Source organism: Thermothelomyces heterothallicus (genome assembly GCF_042370625.1).
Source record: "Thermothelomyces heterothallicus CBS 202.75 unplaced genomic scaffold P884_scaffold_11, whole genome shotgun sequence".
NCBI lineage: Eukaryota > Fungi > Ascomycota > Sordariomycetes > Sordariales > Chaetomiaceae > Thermothelomyces > Thermothelomyces heterothallicus.
In genome coordinates, this window is record NW_027192572.1 from 165,418 (window position 1) to 185,813 (window position 20,396).

The following is a 20,396-nucleotide window of genomic DNA, read 5'->3' on the forward strand; positions in this document are numbered from 1 at the left end:
CAGCACTTGTGACCATACCAGGCGCCCAACCTATTACGCCAGGCGCGATACTAACGTTAGTAGGGTGTGTGGTGGACCGGGCCCCACTAGGGAACCGGCCCCACCAGGGTTTAGGCACCCACATCTTCCCTGCAGGGCGGCCCTGGTCAGCCTCTTCCTCTTCCTCCAGCGACCTCCAGAGCAGATATACGAAGATCGTTATTTTCCGCATCCCACAGGGTGGGAACTTTGGCGGCTTAATGCTGACATCATCAGACCAAAGCGAACTACACGAGTCCCATCCCGACTGCTTGTCTGTCGCTCTAGTGCCGAGAGGCGCTGTTGTCGGTGAGGGCAAGCCCGAAGGATTGCTTACGCCAAGTAATCATAAACTTACAGCTGTCGTGGCTCATCCCTGGCAGCCCGCATATCAGTGGCGAGAGACCACCGCCTCGCGCTTGCGTGTTACCACTACCTAGGTAACCTCCTTCATAAAAATGGGGGCTTGACCGGGGGAGGAGCTTCGATCTAGGCCTACTCCGTATCCGTAGTGCTCCGGGAATAAGGCAGGCAGAGAGGCACAATCATACCACTCCCAGTTAGACCTGGCTATTCTTATGGCATTGGGGGGCCAACAACGGCCATATTCTATGTTGGATCAGGGACATATTTTGGCAGGTGCAACCTCATGTTCGCCCACGACGAGCTTCAAGAATTGTCGTCGTGTCGGTTGCTTTGACTCCTTAAGCACCGGCATCCATTCCTACAAACATCCATACCCGAGATAATTCATTACTCTCGTTACTGGAAACATCAACATGGCCCCGGTTTACGCAGATCATCCCTTCGCGCTCATTCCGACTCCCGGCTTCCTCGCCAGGAGCAGGAACGAAGAAGTATAACCTCATCCCTTTGGTCTTTTGTCTAGGTATGCTCGGAACTTACATGTCTCCCAGCCAGACATGTTCGACAGGGTCGCCTCGGAAATGGCCCTTGTGCACAACGTCATCATCCGCGGGCTGAACTCCATCTACCTCCAGGCGCCGCACATCCGGCCGGAGGACGAAAAGCCCTTTTGCAGTTACGTATCGAGCTGGTGCGGGTTCCTGGACGTCCACCACGGCAACGAGGAGGAGTTCTTCTTCCCTTTCGCGGAGGAGATGACCGGGGTCAAGGGCATCATGGACGCCAACATCGACCAGCACAAGGCATTCCACGACGGCGTTGAGGAGCTCGAGGCCTACGCCGGAGCGGTGCTCGCTGACGAGGACAAGTACGACGGAAGCAAGGTGGTGGGCACAATCGACAGGTTCGGAACGGTGCTGATGCAGCATCTCACCGACGAGGTCGCCTCCATTCTCAGCCTCCGTCCGTACGGCGACAAGCTGGCCGGATTGCCCAAGCTCCTTGACGAGGAGGGAGGCAAATCCATGGTATGCGAGTTCCAGCTTTCACAAGCCAAGCCCAGCCCACCCAAAAGACCCGGGGCGAAAGCTGACGCCGTGGAGTAGAAGAAGATGGGCAACTTTGTCGGGGTCTGGGCGTTCGCCAATATGGACCTGCAATATGAGAACGCCATGTGGCAGGACTGGCCGTCGGCTCCGGCACCGGCCAAGCTGATCATGCGCTCCGTCTTTTGGTGGATCTACGCCGATGCCAGGAAGTTTGGCGCCGTCGACAGAGCCGGCAACTTGAGGCACCTGTACGCCGTTCCCGAGTCGGCATGAGCACAGTATTATTACAAAGGTTTCAACGTGTATAAACTATCAGTGTAACAGTACCACCAGAAGATATTAATGCTCGCAAAATCAAAACCGAGACGTGCATACTCTGGGCATGTCTTGACGATATTCAAATAGGAATTTTATGCTGCTCGCCGGTAATATACGGCATAATATTGCTGGGATGGCGTTCTCTGGATCGGGGTAACGGGAAATTTTGGCGGGATAGGTGGGTAACAAGCTCTTGTTGCGAAGGGACACACAGCATGCTCTCCAGTCCGATCAACGCGGGGGATCACTTATTAACCCCCACCGTTCTCCAATGGATAATTAAGCTATATAACAAGGTTAGCCTTATGTAACGTTGAACATGTCGAGAGAGGAAGCCCCCCCTAAATCTAGCCCTGAGTGCCGACGGTAGTTCAAAAGTGACAGGAAGGTGACGGCAAGGGGACTGTTGGGCTGGTTCTGTTATTATTAATTATAGATTAACCCTGCACCATTCCCTCAATACTTTACCTACGTGACCTTAACATGTGTCTTCTCTTCGCCGTCGTACAACCCCGTCCAGCTCGACTGGCGAGGGAGCAGGGTCAGCTCCGTGGGCATAGACGGTAGGAGCGTCAGCATCTTGCCTATCCCGGAGAGGGGTTACTTTGGCCTCGAGAGGGGAAGCTTCCCGTAGCCATCTATCCACCCGCTCTTTTGTTACGTCGATCAAGCCGTACGTATCTTGGGGCATCTCCTCCGAGGCGGAATGGACCCGGTCCCTTTAAGGCACTTATTAATGGCGATTAGCAGCAGACAGGCAGACAGGACAAAATAAACTAATTACCTTAATGAAAGCCGGGCGGTTTGCCATTGAATAGAACCCGTATCATTCGAGTGTGTGGCGGGCGATATGCCAACAACTGAATCTTCGAAGTCGAGTGTACAGGGCTCAGATCAGAGTCGTATTAATTATTCGGGAATCTCCGCAATTGGTAACCGTCTAAGAATAACTAGGCCAGTGCTTCAAAACTGACCGCGCTCTGAAGGCCAGGAAGAAATTAGGGACAGCCCGTTGCACACACCAAGCACCCTTGCTATCTGGCCTTGTTCCGCTTGCCACCATTGTTCAACAGCTGTTTCGTTTCACAATTGCTACGAGAGATTGTCGTGTTTTTTTTTTTTTTGGCGGTTCCGGAAATGACGGGAACATGAAACTTGGACAGCTCGTATAAGGTAATTATCATGATTTATTCCCGCCACTGTGCCACTGTGCCACTGTTGCACTCTCACTGTGCTCCATACCTGCCGCGTATTACTCTCCTTTGTCAGACCTCATGGAAACGCACCTTCCCGCCAACCAAGAGACTCGATCGCAGGCCCTTGCTCCATTGCCAGCGCTCTTTCCCTGTTAATGCAACGGAAGAGCGCCCTCGGCGAGTCGAGGGACCTTTCTCGCCCCCGCGGTCCATTTCTTCGAGTCAGCGTCTGTTTGCTGGCCATCCTCTCATTCGCCCTCGTTTCAATCCGCCCCAGCAGCAGCATCAATGAGCTCACGCGACAGATCCTCAAAACGCTCGATTCAGCAGCTAATCCTCACCTTCCACCTATCAACTGCAAGCCCAACATGAATTCTAGCATCCGCCGATTACACGTCGCTCAGGAAGAGCACTTTGTCCATGAGGTTCCTGGCACGTACCCCCGCTTGTGCCGCCTCTCGGACGGCTCTATCCTCGCGGGATTTACGCGCTTCTTGCCCCGCGGTCAGCGCGCTCTTACAGTTATGCGAAGCACCGATGGAGCCAGAACGTTTCAGCCTCACGGCGAGGTGACCCGCTCGTTCGGCGACTGCGATAACCTCTTTCTCCTCGAGGTGCCGCCCAGGCCCTCGGCAGGTGGAGAACCCAGGCCGAGCGTGCCAACTGTCCTCGCCGCATTTCGCAACCACGATTTGGACCAGAACGGCGTGCACACCTACTTCCGCATCACCGTGTGCCAGTCCACCGACGGCGGCCGGACGTGGTCCTACCTTTCTCAAGCCTTTGAGAAACCCGCCCCTTTCGGTCTGTGGGAGCCTTTCCTCCGTATGAGCGCCGACGGCAAGGAGGTCCAGCTGTTCTTCTCCCAGGAGTTGGCCGCGAACGACCAGGACACCATGCTCGTCCGCAGCTCCGACAACGGTGCGACCTGGTCGGCGAGGCAGCGCGTTACGGGCGCGGGCGAAGCACTGCGCGACGGCATGGTCGGGCTGGCCGAGGCAAGACTCTGTGGGGGACACTCGGCGTTGGTTCTTGTCATGGAGACCACCCGCAGGGGCACCTTCTCGATCGAAGCTATGGTCTCTTTCGACGATGCAAACACATTCGGATTCCGGCACGTGGTGTATCAGGCGAAGGAGGGGCGGAATGCCGGGGCGCCTCAGATCACGGCATTTGCGGACGGATCGGTCGCTGTTGTGTTCATGACGGACGAGGACGGGGAGGGCCCGTCCAGGTGGCCACGCGGAGCGACAATCAAGGCCGTGTTCGGTACCTTCAATGCTGACGGAACGCTTCAATGGAGCGCGCCTCAAGTCGTTCGCGACGCCGTGAGCTGTTGGCCGGGCATCATGCGCATAGCTGATGACGCAGCCGTGGCGGTTTATGAGAGCTCGTCGAGCATCAGGGGCCGCATTTTGAAGGTTGCAACACTCTCAGTCAGCTAACCATTTCTGATAGTACGCCGCCGCGTGGTGCAAGGGTGCGGCATGACAGCTGCAGGATCATCTAAATATGCTGGGAAACCTGCTTTGAAGGAATCTGGAGCCGACAGCAGATTTTAGTAGGGCTGGCTGGCTATAGGCTCTCGCCCTCCCTTTTCCTCCCCGCGCATGCCCGAAGTTAATTATCCCTCAATGCCCAGGGCATGACTCCCCGCCTTCTTTCCGTGCGCAGACATTCCGTCAGCAAACCACCCAGGCTCTCGTACCTAGCCATTAACGACATGCTGTCTGCACCGGCCTGTTTTACTCCTCACATGACCTATCGTGTTCCGTGGGGATCAGAGCAGAACTCAGAGGTCGATGTGTCGATACTAGCCGGGGCGCACTTGAAAGAAGTCGAGAAGGTGGCCACTCCACCTGGACGGATATTTACCCGGCTACCGGTGCTGGCCGCGCGCATTTAATCCCCTTGACCAACCCCGGGTGTTAGCCAATCCGCAGGGGTTGCGGAATTGAGATCCGCGTAGACTGCAGCTCCCGCGCACAACGGAATCTGGGGTCCCGCGCTGCGTGGAACACGACACCCCGGAATATCGAGTTGGCATAGGAATAGATTAACAACGCCCCTCTTCATCCGGCGCGGTGGCTTGGGATTCCGAACTCGTATGGCGTCACTTCGGGCGACCCACTTAACTATGGGCCAGAATGGATAATGATACATGTGTATATATCCCCAGGTGAGGAGATGGGGGAGGGAGAGGGGAAAGGGCATACATAAGCCTACTCAGCAAGCTACCTAAATACTTACCTTGCCGGCCACTCCCCTAGAAAGCAAATTCAGCGTCGTGACGTGTCGGAAAACCACTGCGCGTCCTAGCCCGATCTCGGAGACCGGCATGATGAAACCCATCTTGATCGCGGCCCTTTTCGGCACAGCCCTGTCGTCGGCGGTGATCACAGCCGACGACCCCATCTCGACGCCGACGCCGACAGAGCTCCAACCGGGGGCGTACTGGATCCGCGCGGTGGCCGCGCCCAACTTCCACAAGTACCTCCAGACGATACCGGCCAACGTGCCGGGGGTGGCGATCCTCGAGTCGCACACGACGGCCGGGCAGTTCAACATCGAGGACGGGCAGCTCGTCAACAAGGTCTCGAACCCGCCGCTGTACATGTGGGTGGAGGAGCCGGCCGACAAGGCGGACCCGCCGCGCACGCTGGCGACGGGCTTCAACACGACCAAGAACACGTTCGGCACGTTCGCGTGGCAGGGCGACGCCCTGACCTGGTCGGATCCGAGCATCAACCGGCAGAACCTGGCGGCGTGGCTGGTGTGTGCGAAACAGGAGCTGTTCATCAACACGGGTGCCTACGGTTGGCAGACGCCCGAGGGTTGCGCTGATCAGACGGCGAGTTCTTCATTATCCCCCCCTTTTTTTTTTTTTTTTTTGCTTTCGTTTCTCGCCTTTCCCCCTCTTCCTTTCCATCCTTGGATTGCCGACTCCTATGGATGCGCATGACTGCTGTTGTCGATGGCTGGTCTGCTGTATTATTGCGAAACCACAGCAACTAATATCGGGGGTGTGTCCGCAGATCCACTACTATAACGGCCAGACGGCAAACGAATGAGGAGCAGGGGCTAGTGAAGTTAGATTAAGCTTAAAAGATAACAGAGGCAGGCGGATCAAGCCAAAGACACAATGATCTCTGTGATGTATGGCTCCTCAAGTCACTTATTCAGTATCAGGTGGTGTTAACGAGCTGGAAACTCGGCGCAAATTGCAACCAGTGAAGGAAATCAATTGCCAGGGTTAGTTATTATTCTACAAAGACTTGTCTGTAGTCAGTGGACGCGAAAAGGGGTTCAGCCTTCCCGTTGCTGCTGGTTCCCGGAAAAGAGCGCTGCGAATCAATTTTACAGTACACTATCCGTAGTCATTTGGCAAAGTGTTTTGTCTTTCGCGTAACAGAATCGCTCTGTTTTAAATCCCTGTTTTTTTTACTGGGTGTTGAGGAGAGAGCCGCGGGTGGGTACTAAGAGATTAGACTTCCCGTTTGACAACTTTCCCCCCTCCACTCTTCCGCTCCCGCAATTGCGTGCGCACTGCGGTTTCTCCGAGCCGTGTTCGGTGGGGCTCGGAATTGCCCACCGCTTGTACCGTCCAATCAGTTTGTAACCCGCACTCCGTACCCGACATCTGTTGTTTTTGCCCCGGATTGCAACTCGGGTCAGGACTCCAAAAAATGCGTTCAAGATGAACGGCGGTGCGATCGAGTCCGTTGCTATCATGCGGTGACCCAACTGCCGGAATCGAACGTGCGGCCACTGACGATCGCAGCCTCACCAAACTAGCGGTAACTGGAGAGCCTCATCGACCGTTCTATCGTGAGCGTCCGATTCCGTTCGATCACGCCCTCCAGATCGTGGTTGTCATCAACTGAATCAACTGAAACCCATGGCCACCTGCCCTTTGCCCAGACCACCTCCCAGCGAACGATTCAAGGGGGGGTTTCCATGGGGTCATCTTCACGCTTGATGTCGCCAAGACGAGCGCCCAGAACGACTGCCGGCCAGTCGCATTGTCGCAGTGGATCGCCCAGCCGCTGCCGAGTCCTGCACCGCCCTGCGATGCCCAGAAAGCCAAGCGTCTACCGAGAGTACCAAGAGTCCAAGGACGCCCCTTTCGCGTCATGACCCCGAGACACAGCACCCAGCCGTCCACCGGGCTCCAGAAACCATGGTTTCTCCCACTCTCTCGAGAACATTCCGCTCGTTGTCGCCCAAACTGTTGGCGATCATGACACTCGTTTGAACCCCTCCGTCACTCGCTTGTTTACTTTCGATACCCCGCCCTTATTCCTAGGGCGACTTGCTCAATAACTACGCATTTCAGCGTACGATTATATTTTTTTCTTGAGTCATTTTTGCCGCCGCTTTGCTCGCCCCGAATCGTTCTTTCCCCGCCGGTAACCCCCCCCCCGGGTTTGCCGCATCAGAGTGTCGTGACCGAAGCTTGGGAGGATGGCGCTATCACCACCGTCAAACAGCCTTGTGCGATGGCTGCTAAGCGCTCTTCTTGCGACGAGCAGCTTGCTCCCGGTCGCACAGGGCCAGGGGTACAAGGTTGGCACACCAGGTATATCCTAAGAGGAGCGACCCAGGGGATCAAGACTGTCAGGTAGCTAATCGGGGCCATAGACGAAATTCGGGAATCCGCGCGAACTCTCGCCTACGACCTGATGCTGTTCTACAAGGGCAATCAGTCCGGTGAAATTCCGGGCATCTTGCCAGGTCCGCCAACAGAGCACAAGGGCGACTACTACTGGTGGGAAGGAGGGGCCATGATGGGCACATACGTCGATTACTGGTTCCTGACCGGCGACCCGAGTTACAACCACGTCATCACAGAGGGCATGCTGCATCAGGTCGGGCCCAACGCCGACTACATGCCCCCTAACCACACGGCTTCCCTGGGCAACGACGACCAGGGATTCTGGGGCATGTCGGCCATGCTCGCCGCCGAGAATAAGTTCCCCAACCCGCCCGAGGACAAGCCGCAGTGGCTCGCGCTCGCCCAGGCCGTCTTCCACACCCAAGCAGCGCCCGACCGCCACGACGAAACGTGCAACGGCGGCCTTCGCTGGCAGGTGCCTCCGACCAACGCGGGGTACAACTACAAGAACACCATCGCCAACGCCTGCTTCTTCAACCTGGGCGCCCGCCTGGCCCGCTACACCGAGAACCAGACGTACGCCGACTGGGCCAGCAAGACGTTCCAGTGGCTCTGGGACGTAGGCTACATCGACCACGAGAACTGGAAGGTCTACGACGGCGGCCATGTCGAGCACAACTGCACCGACATCAACAAGGCCCAGTTCAGCTACAACGCCGCCCTGCTCCTTCACGGGTCCGCCTTCATGTACAACTACACCAACGGCAGCGAGATCTGGAGGGAGCGCGTCGACAAGCTGCTCGAGGGCATCCTCCGCGACTTCTTCCCCGACGGCGTCGCCTTCGAGCTGCCCTGCGAGGGCCGCAAGGGCGCCTGCACCGCCGACATGCTGTCCTTCAAGGGCTACGTCCACCGCTGGATGGCGGTGGTGACCAAGCTGGTGCCCGACACGGCCGGGACCATCCTGCCCGTGCTGCGGACCTCGGCCGAGGCGGCCGCGAGGCAGTGCACGGGCGGCGACACGGGCCGCCGCTGCGGCTTCTACTGGTCCGAGGGCGTCTTTGTCGACCCGGCCGTCGACAAGACCAGCGGCGCCGGCGAGGCCATGAGCGTGCTCGCCGCCGTGTCCAGCTTGCTCATCGACGAGGCGCCCCCGCCGGCCACCAACGCCACCGGCATCAGCAGGGGCGATCCCAACGCCGGCAGCCGCAGCCGCGGCCCTTCGGAGCCGCTCGCGCCCATCACCACTGCCGACCGGGCCGGCGCGGGCATCCTGACCATGTTGATCCTCGGCGGTTTCATTGGTACCTGGAGCTGGATGAGCATCGGCGATTAAAGGAAGAAAGAGATGAGGTCGGGGGGGAGTTCGTTGTTTCGTAACTCTTCGATTTTCGGGTCCATATTTCAGGGATGTGGCGCTTTGTTTTCTTTGCAATGGTCGTTTAGTCTTGCAGTAGTTTCCTTTTTATTTGCTCTTTGCGTGGCACTGGTTGCGCGGGGCACCAGGGGCGGCGTTGGAGATGGGGTTGGATAGTTCGGACCAGTCATCCAGTCATTTGCTTTTCCGGCCCTCCTACTAACGGCGTTTGCGATATGAGATGGTATCCTAGCCAGTTCCAGAGAGCGGGTATGTATGGATGTACTGTAGTCCGTACTCCGCACATACCTTTACGAACCTGCATGTTCGCTAGTGCATCATACTATATGATAGTGCATGGTGTCTATCACGATGACGGGAGCATTGCAGTTCAAACCGTGCCTCTTCGTGTCCCAGAACGGTTATCTCAAGGGGCAATTAAATTGTGCCTTTTGGTTTTTAAGACCTTTTTAGTGCGAACCGTCATCGATTGCTCTTGTATTGCAGTTCCCGGCCCGCCCTCTGAGCGCTCAACGCGTCAGGATACCAGGATCCTTATCTAGGGCAGCAGCAATTGGGAGATAAATGCTGACTTCAAACGTGGCGCACCTTGCACACCGGCTGCAGGTTTCCTTAGTTAGCTCTCCCCGAGCTCGAGGTGACGGCTTGGTCTGTACAGAGTCGATAGCAAGGCTATGCCGCAAGCTTGACGACTCGTGCAGACCACATCTGCTGTATGACCTGATGCTGCCCTCTTGATGATGCCCCCGGGAGGTCTCGCTCCTTTATTCCTGCATCTGCATTCCCTCGATTGAGTGACGGACCTCCTTGACAAAAAAAAAAAAAAATAATCTGCCATCCCCCTCCCTGACGTTGGCTCTTCGGTTCTAGCTCTGTATATGTGTTGGATCTCTCTTCCACGCTAGCTCGGTAACGTCGCCCAGGGTGCTCTCCTGCTCCTCTTGAGATCCATCATGGATCCAGACCGTTACTGGCACGCGGCCGAGGGCTACGAGACCGATACCTTCACGACCAAAGAGGTCGCCCCCGGCTCTTCACGGCCAAAGGGGCCACCCAAACGGGAATGCCCACTACGCAAAAAACAACGGCACATGTTCATGTTCCCCAACCTACGCGAAGGCCTCGTGTACATCTCCCTCTTGGTGCCGGCCTACGCCATGGCCCAGTCATTTGTCGGCGGCGACCTCTCACATCAGGCCCCCTACGGCCTGCCGGTACAGGACTTCGCCGCCGCCTTCTCGAGGTCTTCTTCGGACGCCACGTTCCCCATCCGCGGATACAACACGTCACTTCCCGCCGGCACCGCCCGAGCGACGGAGCGCACGGTTGACGGCTGGACCATCACCATCGGCCTCGCCGCCAACGTGCCGCTGACCAACGCGGCCAACGCGGCGGTCGACAAGAGCCTGTACATCGACGCGACCGCGCTGTCCATCACGCCGCCGGCGAGCGTCCCTCGCCACAACAGCAGCAGCTGGCGAGTGTGCGCCGTCGTCTTCACCGACGGCCTCAAGGCGGGCGAGAGCGCCAAGTCGGACGGGACCTGCTCGGCCGTGCTTCCGAACGACTGCATCCGTCAGCTGCAGGCCGACAGCGTGGCTAGCAAGGCCGGGCGCATGGGGAGCTGCCGGAACCTAGCCATTCCCGACAGCTGCGTGGGGCATTTCAATGGGAAGAATGGAGGGACTGCTTTTGGTGAGTTTCTGAGAGGCTTGTTTGACTTTTCTTCTTGCCATTCCCATGGTTTTATGTCATTGTGCGGAGACTGACTATGATGATGGTCGTTTATCAGAGATCACGCCTATCGGCAGAAGCGGCCGCGCGGACAGGCAATCCATGTTCTTCGCTGCGGGGTTCGACCCGGTTCAAAAGGGCAACAAGTCGGCGCTCGAGGCTGCTGCGCGCCATATCTGGCCTGTGGTGTTGGCGTGGACGCATTTCGGCAAGACCGGCGACGTCCAGGACAGTGCTGGATGGTTGTCGTGCGCGAAAACTACAGAGTCGAAGGAGGTGACGGGCGGCGGGCACAGGATGGGCGCTGAGAACGTATTGAGCATCCCCGGATGGCTCTTTCTGATCTGGGCCATGTCCATTGCTTTGATGTCCAATTGAAGAAGGAGGGTCAACACAGAGGACGCTCTCGAGAGGTTGGTTCAGTGATTGCATGAATTGGGTGGGAAACGGATGGAACGCGTCATGGGAATGCAGATTTGTTCAGGTGCTACAGGGGGGCCGGCGAATGTCCTGATATTTCGTTTCTTGCGGATACGTTTAAATAACAATATCATAAGGAGAAAAGTGTATCGGGTCGCCGTTTCGGACCACCAAACGATTTCTCACGTCGGCAGTGTGAAGAGCTTGGAAGTTCAGCAGTACTCCGTAAAGTTAGGTGTCTGGAACGGGCCATTGCACAGGCCCGGAGCAACCCACCGACCCATCAAGGTTCGCGCCCAGGCCCCGCAAAGAGCACCGCAACACCCCAAGCTCGAGCGACCGAGCCGAAATTTTTTGGATTACGAGCGGGCACAGGAAGCAACCGCACGCGTTGCGGCGCCTATCAACCCCTCCACGATGCATTCCGTCATCCGCCCCAATGCCTGGGTAGCGCTTAGACTCCCATCTGGAAGCACCAAGGTTCTCCAGGTTGCCCCGAATACGTGAGTTTATCCTTGGTTCTTTGGCCAGATCGCATGCTGATGCAGTTTCTACAGAACAATATCGCTGGGCAAGTACGGATCGTTCCCTTCCAATCTCATCATTGGGCGCCCATATCACCTCACCTTTGAGGTATTAGACAAGGCACCCGGTGAGAACTTTTCTCGCCTTCGAGTTGTCCCTACCGACGAGCTCTACGCCGAGGTGTTTTCCGAGGAGTCGGCCCCGGAGTGTTCGACACCCGCGGCAGGCACAAACGAGACGGTGATATCCGCCACGGACGGGGAGGAATTTCGCTTGGTCGACGACGAGGGCAACGTAGTCGCGCGCTCGAACCATGAAGTCATCGACGAGAATGCGCGCCAGACCCTGACGCAGGATGAGATCGAGGAACTGAAGAGAGAGGGCACCAACGCCGGCAAGGATGTCATTGCCAAACTGCTGCTGTCGCATACCGCTATCGATCAGAAGACGAGCTTCAGTCTGGCAAAGTACAAACTCCTCAAGACGAAAAAGTACATCCGGCGGTTCCAAGTCCTCCCGATTGACGTTCCGACCTTCGCACAATGGCAGCTCGAGGAGAGGGATGCCAGCAAAATCATGGACCTCCGAGCCGAGATGATAGGGCTCGTCGGCTGTTGGGGCAATGTGCACTATGGGGGCGACGATGTCATGCTGCCGGATCCTAAGGCCCCCACCGACGCGGGAGACGAGGCGCGTGTTCCCGTGGACGAAAAACTGCTGCGGGGGAGGTGGCTCGTGGTGGATGATACCTCCGGGCTATTAGTAGCAGCAATGGCCGAGAGGATGGGCGTGTTGTATGAGAGAGAGGAGACAAGCGAGGAAACGACCGAGAATGGAGCCACAACAGAGCAGCGACCTGCTACTGCACAACACCCACAAGAGCCCCAGCCTAGCGCATCAACTCCCGGAACACAGCAGCAGAAAGATGGAGACACCGAAATGGCGGATGCGCCGATGACCTCAGCCGCCACGAGGCAGAGCGATGGAAGGACGAAGCAACAAAAAGCCCGTCCCTCCGACTTTGCGATTCCATACTCTCAAACAAACACCATCACTGTGATCCACTCAACCAGCCAGCCGAATCTCTCGCTTCTGAATTACTGGGGATTCGACATCACCTCCCCCAACCATCCGCCACACCCCTTACTCAATCATCTCCTGACCCTTACCTGGCTGCAGCTCTTGAAGCCGGAACTCGATACCTCGTACTCGACACCACCGCTCACGGCGACTCCCGAGACTCTCGCATCGTGGAAGCCAAGCCGCAGAGGCAACTTCCACCGCAAGCGAAGGAGGTACGCCCGGATCCGGCACATTGTCGATAGCACCCGGGCGGGCAACTTTTCCGGCCTTGTCTGCGCGAGCACCATGGACCCCATCAGCATACTGCGCTACACCCTCCCCTTGCTCGCCGGTGGCGCGCCGGTAGCAATCTACTCCCCCTCCGTGGAGCCCCTTGCCGCCCTTGCCGATTGCTTCAGCGTGCCGCGGCGCACGGCCTGGGTCAGCGGCAGCGTGCCCGAGATTGAGGGGCTCTCGAACGAGGAACTGGAACGCTGGCAAGGTAACGACCGATTCCCGCTCAACCCCACGCTGCTCCAGGGCGTGTCCATCCAGACGAGCCGCGCCCGTCGGTGGCAGGTCCTGCCGGGCCGGACACACCCGCTCATGACGGAGCGTGGCGGGGCGGAGGGTTATGTGTTCACGGCGTGGAGAGCAAAGCCGGCTGAGGGGAAGGTGGCCGCCAAAGGGAAATTCAAGCGCAGGAAGGTTGATTCTGAGACGGCCACCCCTGCTCCCGCGTGAGATCGGTTCGCACAGTGAGGACGGTGTAATCCGTAGACCTGAACGTTCAAAAAGACGGTTCAAGTGCACCCTGGCGTCGTTTAGATATTACCACCATTAAACCGGCCATGTGAACCTGCACCGATTGCGAGTCGCTTAGCCCCTATTTCCTTGCCCGCGATCTATCATGCAGCTCTTGTTTTTGTCATTACAACGACGTCTACCAACCTAAAGCCATCTGCCGTTTTGTTACAGCCCCTTGCCCATAAACTTCCTCTTGGTAAAGCTCAACCACCACTTGCTAGGCTTGGCATCGCCCTCGTCGTATACCCTCGCCAGTAGCCGTGACGCAAGCTCTTGCCTTACCTGCGACATGTACTGCCGGAGAACCTCGGCATCTTGCCTGTCGCGGGGGGGCTCATACATCTACGCGAAGCAGAGGGTTAGCATCCGTCCCACCTTCAACACGAGGCAACCGATTTCCACATACTTGATTCAGAGGGAACCCAGGGTCCCCTGGGATTGCAAAGTTCAAGTCCAACGCGAGGTTCGTCACATCCTTGGTTGCCTCCCGCAAGGTCGCATTCGGCTTGATCTTGCTCAGACAGTCCGACAGGAACCAGATGCCGTACACGAGAAGCCTATCGGCGGGGCCCTGAATCTCAAAGTTGCGGAAAAAGGTGTTGGCGCGGAACAGCGCGAGCACCTCGTCCAGGATGTCGTAGCTCTCCGAGCTCGGGTCGGGCGACTCGTTCGCGGGCAGGGGCGGATCCGGGAACGGCAGCGGGTAGACGGGGCCTCGGACCTTGGTCCGCAGCGGGAACAGAGGGAAGTTGCCGATCAGCCGCGGGGCCGGCTCGGAGGCGTTGAAGACGGAGTTGTAGGCCTACGAGTGTTGCATCGGGGGCAAGTCAGCGGCGCAAGCGGCGAGAGAAAAAGGGAGGGAGGGGGTTGGGGTTGGAGGCGGTGTCGAATGGAAGCCGAAGAGAATGCTGGTCGAGGGCTGGTCGAGGGCAATGGCAATCATTGGACTTCTCGACTCACCGGCATCGTGGGCAGCACGCGCCTGGCGAGAGCTCCTTGAATTGCTGGGGAATCGAAGTGGGATGTCTCTTGCTCTCGGGAGCTCTATGGCAGCCTTGCGGGGTCGCTTGGGCGGGCGCAACCAGGCTGCTGCTGCCAATCAACCCTGACGTCGCAGGTTGTGGCTGAGCTGGCTTGGCGTGCGGTCGGAGTAACTATGTGCCTCGGGCACAAAAAGATGGTATGTGTCACTGCAGACGGCCACTCCGTCAGCCGGCGGAATTGGTGGGGCCCGGCGGCTTGTCCTTGTTCGGGCGGCTAGTTAATCCAGCCCCGTTTCAAGCTCGGGGGGGTCTGATGACACTTGACACGAAGATGCGATCATGCGAAACATTTCCTCGTGCTCATTAATTATGCTGTCTGAGTTGGCAAAACCTGAGCTGATGAATCTGGCTTCAGAATTTGGAATGCGTCGCAGTCTCCAACGCGTCGGTCTCTTTTGTAGAATGAATGAACTTGTCCGAGCTACGGAAGGGCATCCGTATTTCGTACTGCAAGTGGTGCCAACTCGCAGCAACTGCATGTGGATTCTCTTGAGGGAGCGTGCGGCCATCAAAGCACAAGTGATTTGACACGTCGGTGCCTAGCCGGATCCAGTCAGTGTCACGGGATTTCGCGTCCGGGCCGCGATGGCCAAGAGCCCATGTTGTTGGCGCCACATCCGAAGGGCGAGTTGAGGGGGTCTAGCCGCCCCCCCGCTGGTCGCGTTGGTTTCTTAAACCCACGCATTCCTACCCAGCCAGTTCCCGAGCCGGCCAGAGACCCTCTTGCCGCACAAATCGCTTCACCACTGAAATACTCGTCTTTTCGACGCCCAGAATTACAGTGTATCTTGGGAGCCAAATTATTTGGTCCTAGTTTTGTTATTATTATTATTTTTGCTATTCATTAGGCGACACATTTTTGCGACCGAGGACCTTCGCGCCTGTTTGTGTTTTGCGGGGCGACAATCGCGACAAGCGGGTGTCAATCCACCCACCCCGGCAAGGCGACCAGCCTTCCTTTGTCGATGCTCACTATTGAGTAAGTCGCGCCTTTTCGTGTTTTCGGCAGAGAGAACCGAGTGGACTAGATTCGCCGATTCGAAAATTCCTTAAGAAGGATTTTCCCGCTAATGCGCGCCGCCTACTGAACCAGATCCTTATTCAGCAGCAGCTTTCTCGGTCAGCTGCGCGCCATCGTCCACATGCCGACCTCACACGAGAAGCCCGGCTCGCCGGAGCGCGCCCGGCCCTCCAAGAATGGCAGCCCAACCCAGTCCACACCGGCGACAAGGCAACCGAGCCGGCGACGGATGACGCGCATAACGCGGGCCGAGCCGGGCTCGTTATATGACATCATGCATGACCACGCCGGCACCCCCCTCTACGTCGTCCCCATCTGTTGGACCGATCAACACGCCCAGTTGCTGGGCGCGCGGTTCCGCAAGCGCGCCACTATCGCCACGCCCGTCCCTGAACTGGTTCCCGGAGTGTGGCTTGAGCCGTCCAAGATGGCGCAAACCCTGACATCCGAGTTGCGCACGCTTGCTCGGGAGGACGCGACACCGGCGCGAGCCTTCTGCAAGAATCGCGCCATCAAGCACATCCTCTCCACGCTGTTCCCGACAACGTTATCCCGTCCAAAAACTGGCGCCGAGCTGAACCTCTACTTCGGACATCGTGTCTTCAAGAAGGTGGTTCGCATCCCTTGCGTCTGGAAGAGCCCCAGCTGCACCGACACGTCCTTTGACTCGTGTTCGACCTTACCCGCAACGTCGTTCAACGGCGCGCCAAGGAGTCCTCGCGATGCGGGCATGCCGATGTTGGCCTACATCAACAAGTCGCAACTCGCCGCGGTTCGCAGGAACCTCTACACCGTCCTCCGCGGCCCTGGGGGCTGCGCCAACGAGCCGGTCAGCAATCTCCAGCGGCTAAGATCCAAGATGTTGATACCGGCAGACCCCGATCGCGACCCCTACATCATCGCCATCCTCCTCGCCATGGCGCAAGCACACTTTTACCATGAGTCGTCGTCGCGTTCTTCATCGCAGTCCGACCCGCAGAGCGGCCGGAGATCCGTCCGCATCGCGCCGCCATCATTTCGCGACGTCCAAGTACAGGTTATCACGCATGACGAAGGCAACGACAACGACCCCAACTTTGTCGTCTACACGGCGACGGTCACGGCGACTTTCCTTAACCGCTTCATGTTTCCACACAAGGCACCCAAGGGCCCAGCGGGAGAAGAGGGCGACGCCGGCATGGACATCTCATACACGCCGGTCAGTTTCTGGCCCATTCTGGGCCTGAAGGAACGCCTCGCCAAGGCCCTAGGCTGGGAAATCGCCGGCGACGCAATATACGACGATCCAAACTACATCGGTCTCTGGGGTCCCCTCATCGAGCCGCAGCAGTCGCCGGTGTACCACCCAGTCAGCCTCAAGCGGAGGCGTACGGACCGGGAGCCGCTCTCGCAGGTCTTCAACAGTAGCTTTGAGGAGGAACCACCGAGTAGTTCGGATGACCGGCCCGTGCTCAGTCCCGCGGCTAAGAAGCGAAGGACGGCTCGGCGGGTCAACGGTAGTAGTACCTTGGAGGTATGCTGATGCTGGATGGTATGATGATGACAAAAAGGTTTGGCGTCTGGGTCTTGGTTTCCTTTTTTCCGCCGTTTGGGCGGCAGGCAGTTTATGACTTCAACACGAGGCACGACGGGTCAAGTCACGGGAAATGGTGCATGGATGGGATAGTATACCCCTTTCGCAGGACCGGCTAGACGGTTAGAGGTGTTTATGACAGTGCTGAGAGTTGAGATATGTCCGGAGATGGCAGCGTGGTCATGGCTATGCTCTTGAAAGTTGCATCATATATGCAGCACTACGTTGACACCTGGCTGTTGCCTTACGTCCTCGCAGCGGCGAATAGACGTTCGGTGCTTCATTCTTGTTCGGCAAAGTATACATTTAAAAGAACATCCTTGTCTGGTTGGGGATACGTCGTGTCCCCGCCACAGGTCCTATCCATCTTCGCAAGCCTTCCGACTTTTGCCGTGATTCATGACTTAACGTGACATTTACGGTTTTTATTTCTCGCAACCAGCACCGCGTTTCCATAAGGAACAGTGTTGAGCTGCTTGGAGGCAACGGTTTACGGTCTACCTGGCCAAAGGCGAGCATGGGAACGTATTATAGTCCAGGGCTGTGTGCACCATTGTCATGCTCTTGGTGAGCGGCCTCTCCTTCGGAGGGCGAACTCGACTTCAAACAAGTGCAGCGTTCCTTTCACTCGCCGCAAGCGTGTCGGAATCTTAATCTAGGCCACCTGGGGCTCCTGCAACTCGGATAGCTCGCACACCCAAGCTGAGTCGGACGTTCCAGACTCGTTTGCACGCTGCACGTTCGGGGGCACATGAGTTCGAGGCTGGCTCTGGGGCGACGTGAAGGAGCGGCAGGACCGTGAGCGTGATTTGCTTTCCCGTCGGACAGAAACCCCAGGACGCCACTGCCATATCGGGATCGCGTCCGGAGGACTGATTTGGTTCTAGAGCGCCCCGACTGCCATCATCACATCATCAACGGGGAGTACGATGTCCGCACGACCGAAAGAGGTTTCCCCTCTCTTCACATGTCTGTTGGCCTCAACCGCGGCGAGGGATACCTCATTCCCAGGCGAGCTCGCAGGCGGACAGACCAAGGCGGGGTCTGTCGCACTGCATCCAAGTGAAGTAGCTGAGCTCATGTGTGGGGGACAGTTCTTGCGGCAGTTGAGGGCCTTGGGATCAGAGCTCTCTATCTGTAGTACCTATTTAGCGTAGGCTCGGGATGGTCGGAGAAAGCACCGTAAGCGGTCAGACTGGGGTACTAAGGGCAATAGGACCTTGTAGCACGGAAGGTGTGGATGAGGCACATGGTAGTGGGAACCCTCCGGGAGGAGCCGCTCCTCTTGGAACCCAATCGTCCATGTTCCTTTCGGCGCCAAGGGTCTAGATTGGGCAACTCGCTTGCTGCCACCGTACGCTACCGAAGGGCTCTTGTTCGGACGAGAGAAGAAGCAGCGGTGTAAACCTGACAGTCGGGCTGTCAGGGGATGGTTTCCTCAGGCCATCGATCTAATGAAGTTACTTTTGATAGTTGGCCGCTTTCCAATTTTGACCGAGCAACTTGGGATTCACTGATGTAGTAAACTGTGTCGGCACGTCAGTTTGGTTGTCGATATGATATACTGCAAAGGGTTCGCAACGGCTGCCACTGCCAGCGTCGTTGCTTACTTACCAGAGAAAGGCCTGGGGAAGGGAAAGAAAGAGCGTACTCGGATATCCAATTTCACTGGCCAGACAACCCTCTCAAACATGGCTGCCTTACGCTCGGTGGTGTGCACCTCAGAGTAGCAACGGCAAGAACTGATGGCGCTAGACTTACGGAGCATATTTTTGGACCAAAAAGCAGGAAAGGGTGAGGCGTAGCATAGAGGGTCGGGGCTTCACCCCGAAATGGGAAGGTCACCTTGACTAACCCACAAACCCGCGCAGGCCCCACACATCGCTTTCCCCAGACTTTCCCCAGACTCTTCCCCCGCAATGCCGGAGCGGTGTCAACCTTCTGCACACCAATACCGGTGCCCGAGCTTTTACCAGTTCTTTTTTTCCCAGTTCTTGATCCCGACAATACGTTACACCCGTGCCGTCGACTACCGCCCCAGCAAACAGATGACAGTCGGGAACTATACCACACCTCGCATCAGCGCTTGAAACCGAGTGGCACTGAACCTCTCACATTTGCCCTTCTAGCTTAGGAGACAATACATACAATACATACATGTGCGACAGAAGTAAAGAACGAGAGTAATATCTTTGGGCTTTTTGTTTTGCTCCCGGCCATCGGTTTCTCCACCCGAGATCGGAGTCGAACGGTGACTGTCCGAACTCGAGCCCAGATTCCGTCAGGCGGGCAACCCTCCATCCAGGTGACGACGACTGGTTCCCCACGTCCGCGATTGTTGGAGAATGTCCGCAGCGACTAACGCTAGCGGCCGTCTGCGGATCAACGCAGAAACGAAGTGCTAATGCACGGCTGCCCTGCTCGCCATTTTGTGTTGCCGAGGCTGACACTAACGCCAGGCACAAAAAAGCCCTCTCTTCACATGTTTTTTTTTTCCACTGCACCGCTAGGCATGGCAAGACATGGAAACGAGGTGGCTCGTATTGGCGGAGGATGGAGGTACGTGACCAATGCAACCCAGATTCGCCCTCTTACTGGCTGTCCAGCGGAACCACTCAGTGAACCCCTCCTACCCTTCCACCGTGGTGTTCCAAGGGTTGTAAGCGCCCTCTTCCTCAGTAGGAAAATGAAGACTGAAGATGCCGGCTGGGTCCCTCATTCGGACAGTTTCTCGGCGCGGAAGCCGCTAGCGGCTCCCACCCCAACTGAAGCAAGCTGACTACCCCGGACTTCGCAAACCGAATCGCAAAAGGAGTCCGGCTCCATCGTTGTTTCTCGGGATCTTTTACCCACTCCGCCCAGATCTCCATGCAGTCGCGTGGTCACCTGGGCCACTGCGGAGCCCTAGGGCACGTTGTATGTACATGGCCAAGTCGGACTCCCCTGCTATACGGTTTAGTCTGTACACTAAGTACAGACATACTTCGCCGAGCCTTGTATGGTGGGGGGTCATGCCAAGCAGTCACTGTTGAACCCGTGTGGGCATCCTCTAAGGGATCCGTCTGCTCCGATCAGACAGGTGGATCACCACGATGGGCCTTCCCAGAAGCTGCTACTATATGAGGCGTCCTCTCGCCGCCCCTCTGGCGGAGACACGACTTGAGGCTGGTCAGTCAAGCAACTTCTCGATTCCTCGTGCCTTGTCAGCCCCCTCCTCTTCCCCTTTCCTGGTGTCGCGTGTCCAAGCAACCAGATCACCCCCTAACGCGCC

At 57.3% G+C, this 20,396-nt stretch overlaps 8 protein-coding genes across 8 annotated transcripts; 7 read left to right on the forward strand and 1 right to left on the reverse strand.

Moving 5' to 3' along the window:
- Positions 1–797: 797 nt before the first annotated feature.
- On the forward strand, positions 798–1,706 carry P884DRAFT_277564 (uncharacterized protein; the record flags this gene model as incomplete). The annotated part of the gene is made up of 3 exons (XM_069443088.1): positions 798–875; positions 936–1,412; positions 1,491–1,706. 3 exons carry the CDS (start codon positions 798–800, stop codon positions 1,704–1,706), a joined length of 771 nt encoding a protein of 256 aa, XP_069297489.1.
- A 1,609-nt stretch (positions 1,707–3,315) lies between these two features.
- On the forward strand, positions 3,316–4,392 carry P884DRAFT_277565 (glycoside hydrolase family 93 protein; the record flags this gene model as incomplete). The annotated part of the gene is made up of 1 exon (XM_069443089.1): positions 3,316–4,392. The coding sequence occupies one exon, from the start codon at positions 3,316–3,318 to the stop codon at positions 4,390–4,392; it is 1,077 nt and encodes a 358-aa protein (XP_069297490.1).
- An 896-nt stretch (positions 4,393–5,288) lies between these two features.
- Positions 5,289–6,018, forward strand: P884DRAFT_277566 (uncharacterized protein; the record flags this gene model as incomplete). Its single annotated transcript, XM_069443090.1, has 2 exons — positions 5,289–5,798; positions 5,983–6,018. The coding sequence occupies 2 exons, from the start codon at positions 5,289–5,291 to the stop codon at positions 6,016–6,018; spliced, it is 546 nt and encodes a 181-aa protein (XP_069297491.1).
- A 1,393-nt stretch (positions 6,019–7,411) lies between these two features.
- P884DRAFT_277567 (glycoside hydrolase family 76 protein) lies at positions 7,412–8,898 on the forward strand (the record flags this gene model as incomplete). Its single annotated transcript, XM_069443091.1, has 2 exons — positions 7,412–7,526; positions 7,589–8,898. The coding sequence occupies 2 exons, from the start codon at positions 7,412–7,414 to the stop codon at positions 8,896–8,898; spliced, it is 1,425 nt and encodes a 474-aa protein (XP_069297492.1).
- Positions 8,899–9,024: 126 nt separating this feature from the next.
- P884DRAFT_259524 (uncharacterized protein) lies at positions 9,025–9,585 on the forward strand. The gene has a single exon (XM_069441355.1). It carries the CDS (start codon positions 9,156–9,158, stop codon positions 9,480–9,482), a length of 327 nt encoding a protein of 108 aa, XP_069297493.1. The 5' UTR covers positions 9,025–9,155; the 3' UTR covers positions 9,483–9,585.
- Positions 9,586–10,031: 446 nt separating this feature from the next.
- On the forward strand, positions 10,032–13,425 carry P884DRAFT_200274 (Gcd10p family-domain-containing protein; the record flags this gene model as incomplete). The annotated part of the gene is made up of 4 exons (XM_069438284.1): positions 10,032–10,225; positions 10,466–10,635; positions 10,733–11,027; positions 11,652–13,425. 4 exons carry the CDS (start codon positions 10,032–10,034, stop codon positions 13,423–13,425), a joined length of 2,433 nt encoding a protein of 810 aa, XP_069297494.1.
- Positions 13,426–13,472: 47 nt separating this feature from the next.
- Positions 13,473–14,938, reverse strand: P884DRAFT_243265 (actin-related protein 2/3 complex subunit 3). The gene is made up of 3 exons (XM_069440311.1): positions 14,449–14,938; positions 13,895–14,290; positions 13,473–13,830 (listed from the first exon to the last, which is right to left on the reverse strand). Exons 1-3 carry the CDS (start codon positions 14,452–14,454, stop codon positions 13,654–13,656), a joined length of 579 nt encoding a protein of 192 aa, XP_069297495.1. The 5' UTR covers positions 14,455–14,938; the 3' UTR covers positions 13,473–13,653.
- Positions 14,939–15,421: 483 nt separating this feature from the next.
- On the forward strand, positions 15,422–17,477 carry P884DRAFT_259529 (uncharacterized protein). The gene is made up of 2 exons (XM_069441356.1): positions 15,422–15,510; positions 15,625–17,477. Exons 1-2 carry the CDS (start codon positions 15,497–15,499, stop codon positions 17,072–17,074), a joined length of 1,464 nt encoding a protein of 487 aa, XP_069297496.1. The 5' UTR covers positions 15,422–15,496; the 3' UTR covers positions 17,075–17,477.
- The last annotated feature ends 2,919 nt before the right edge of the window (positions 17,478–20,396 follow it).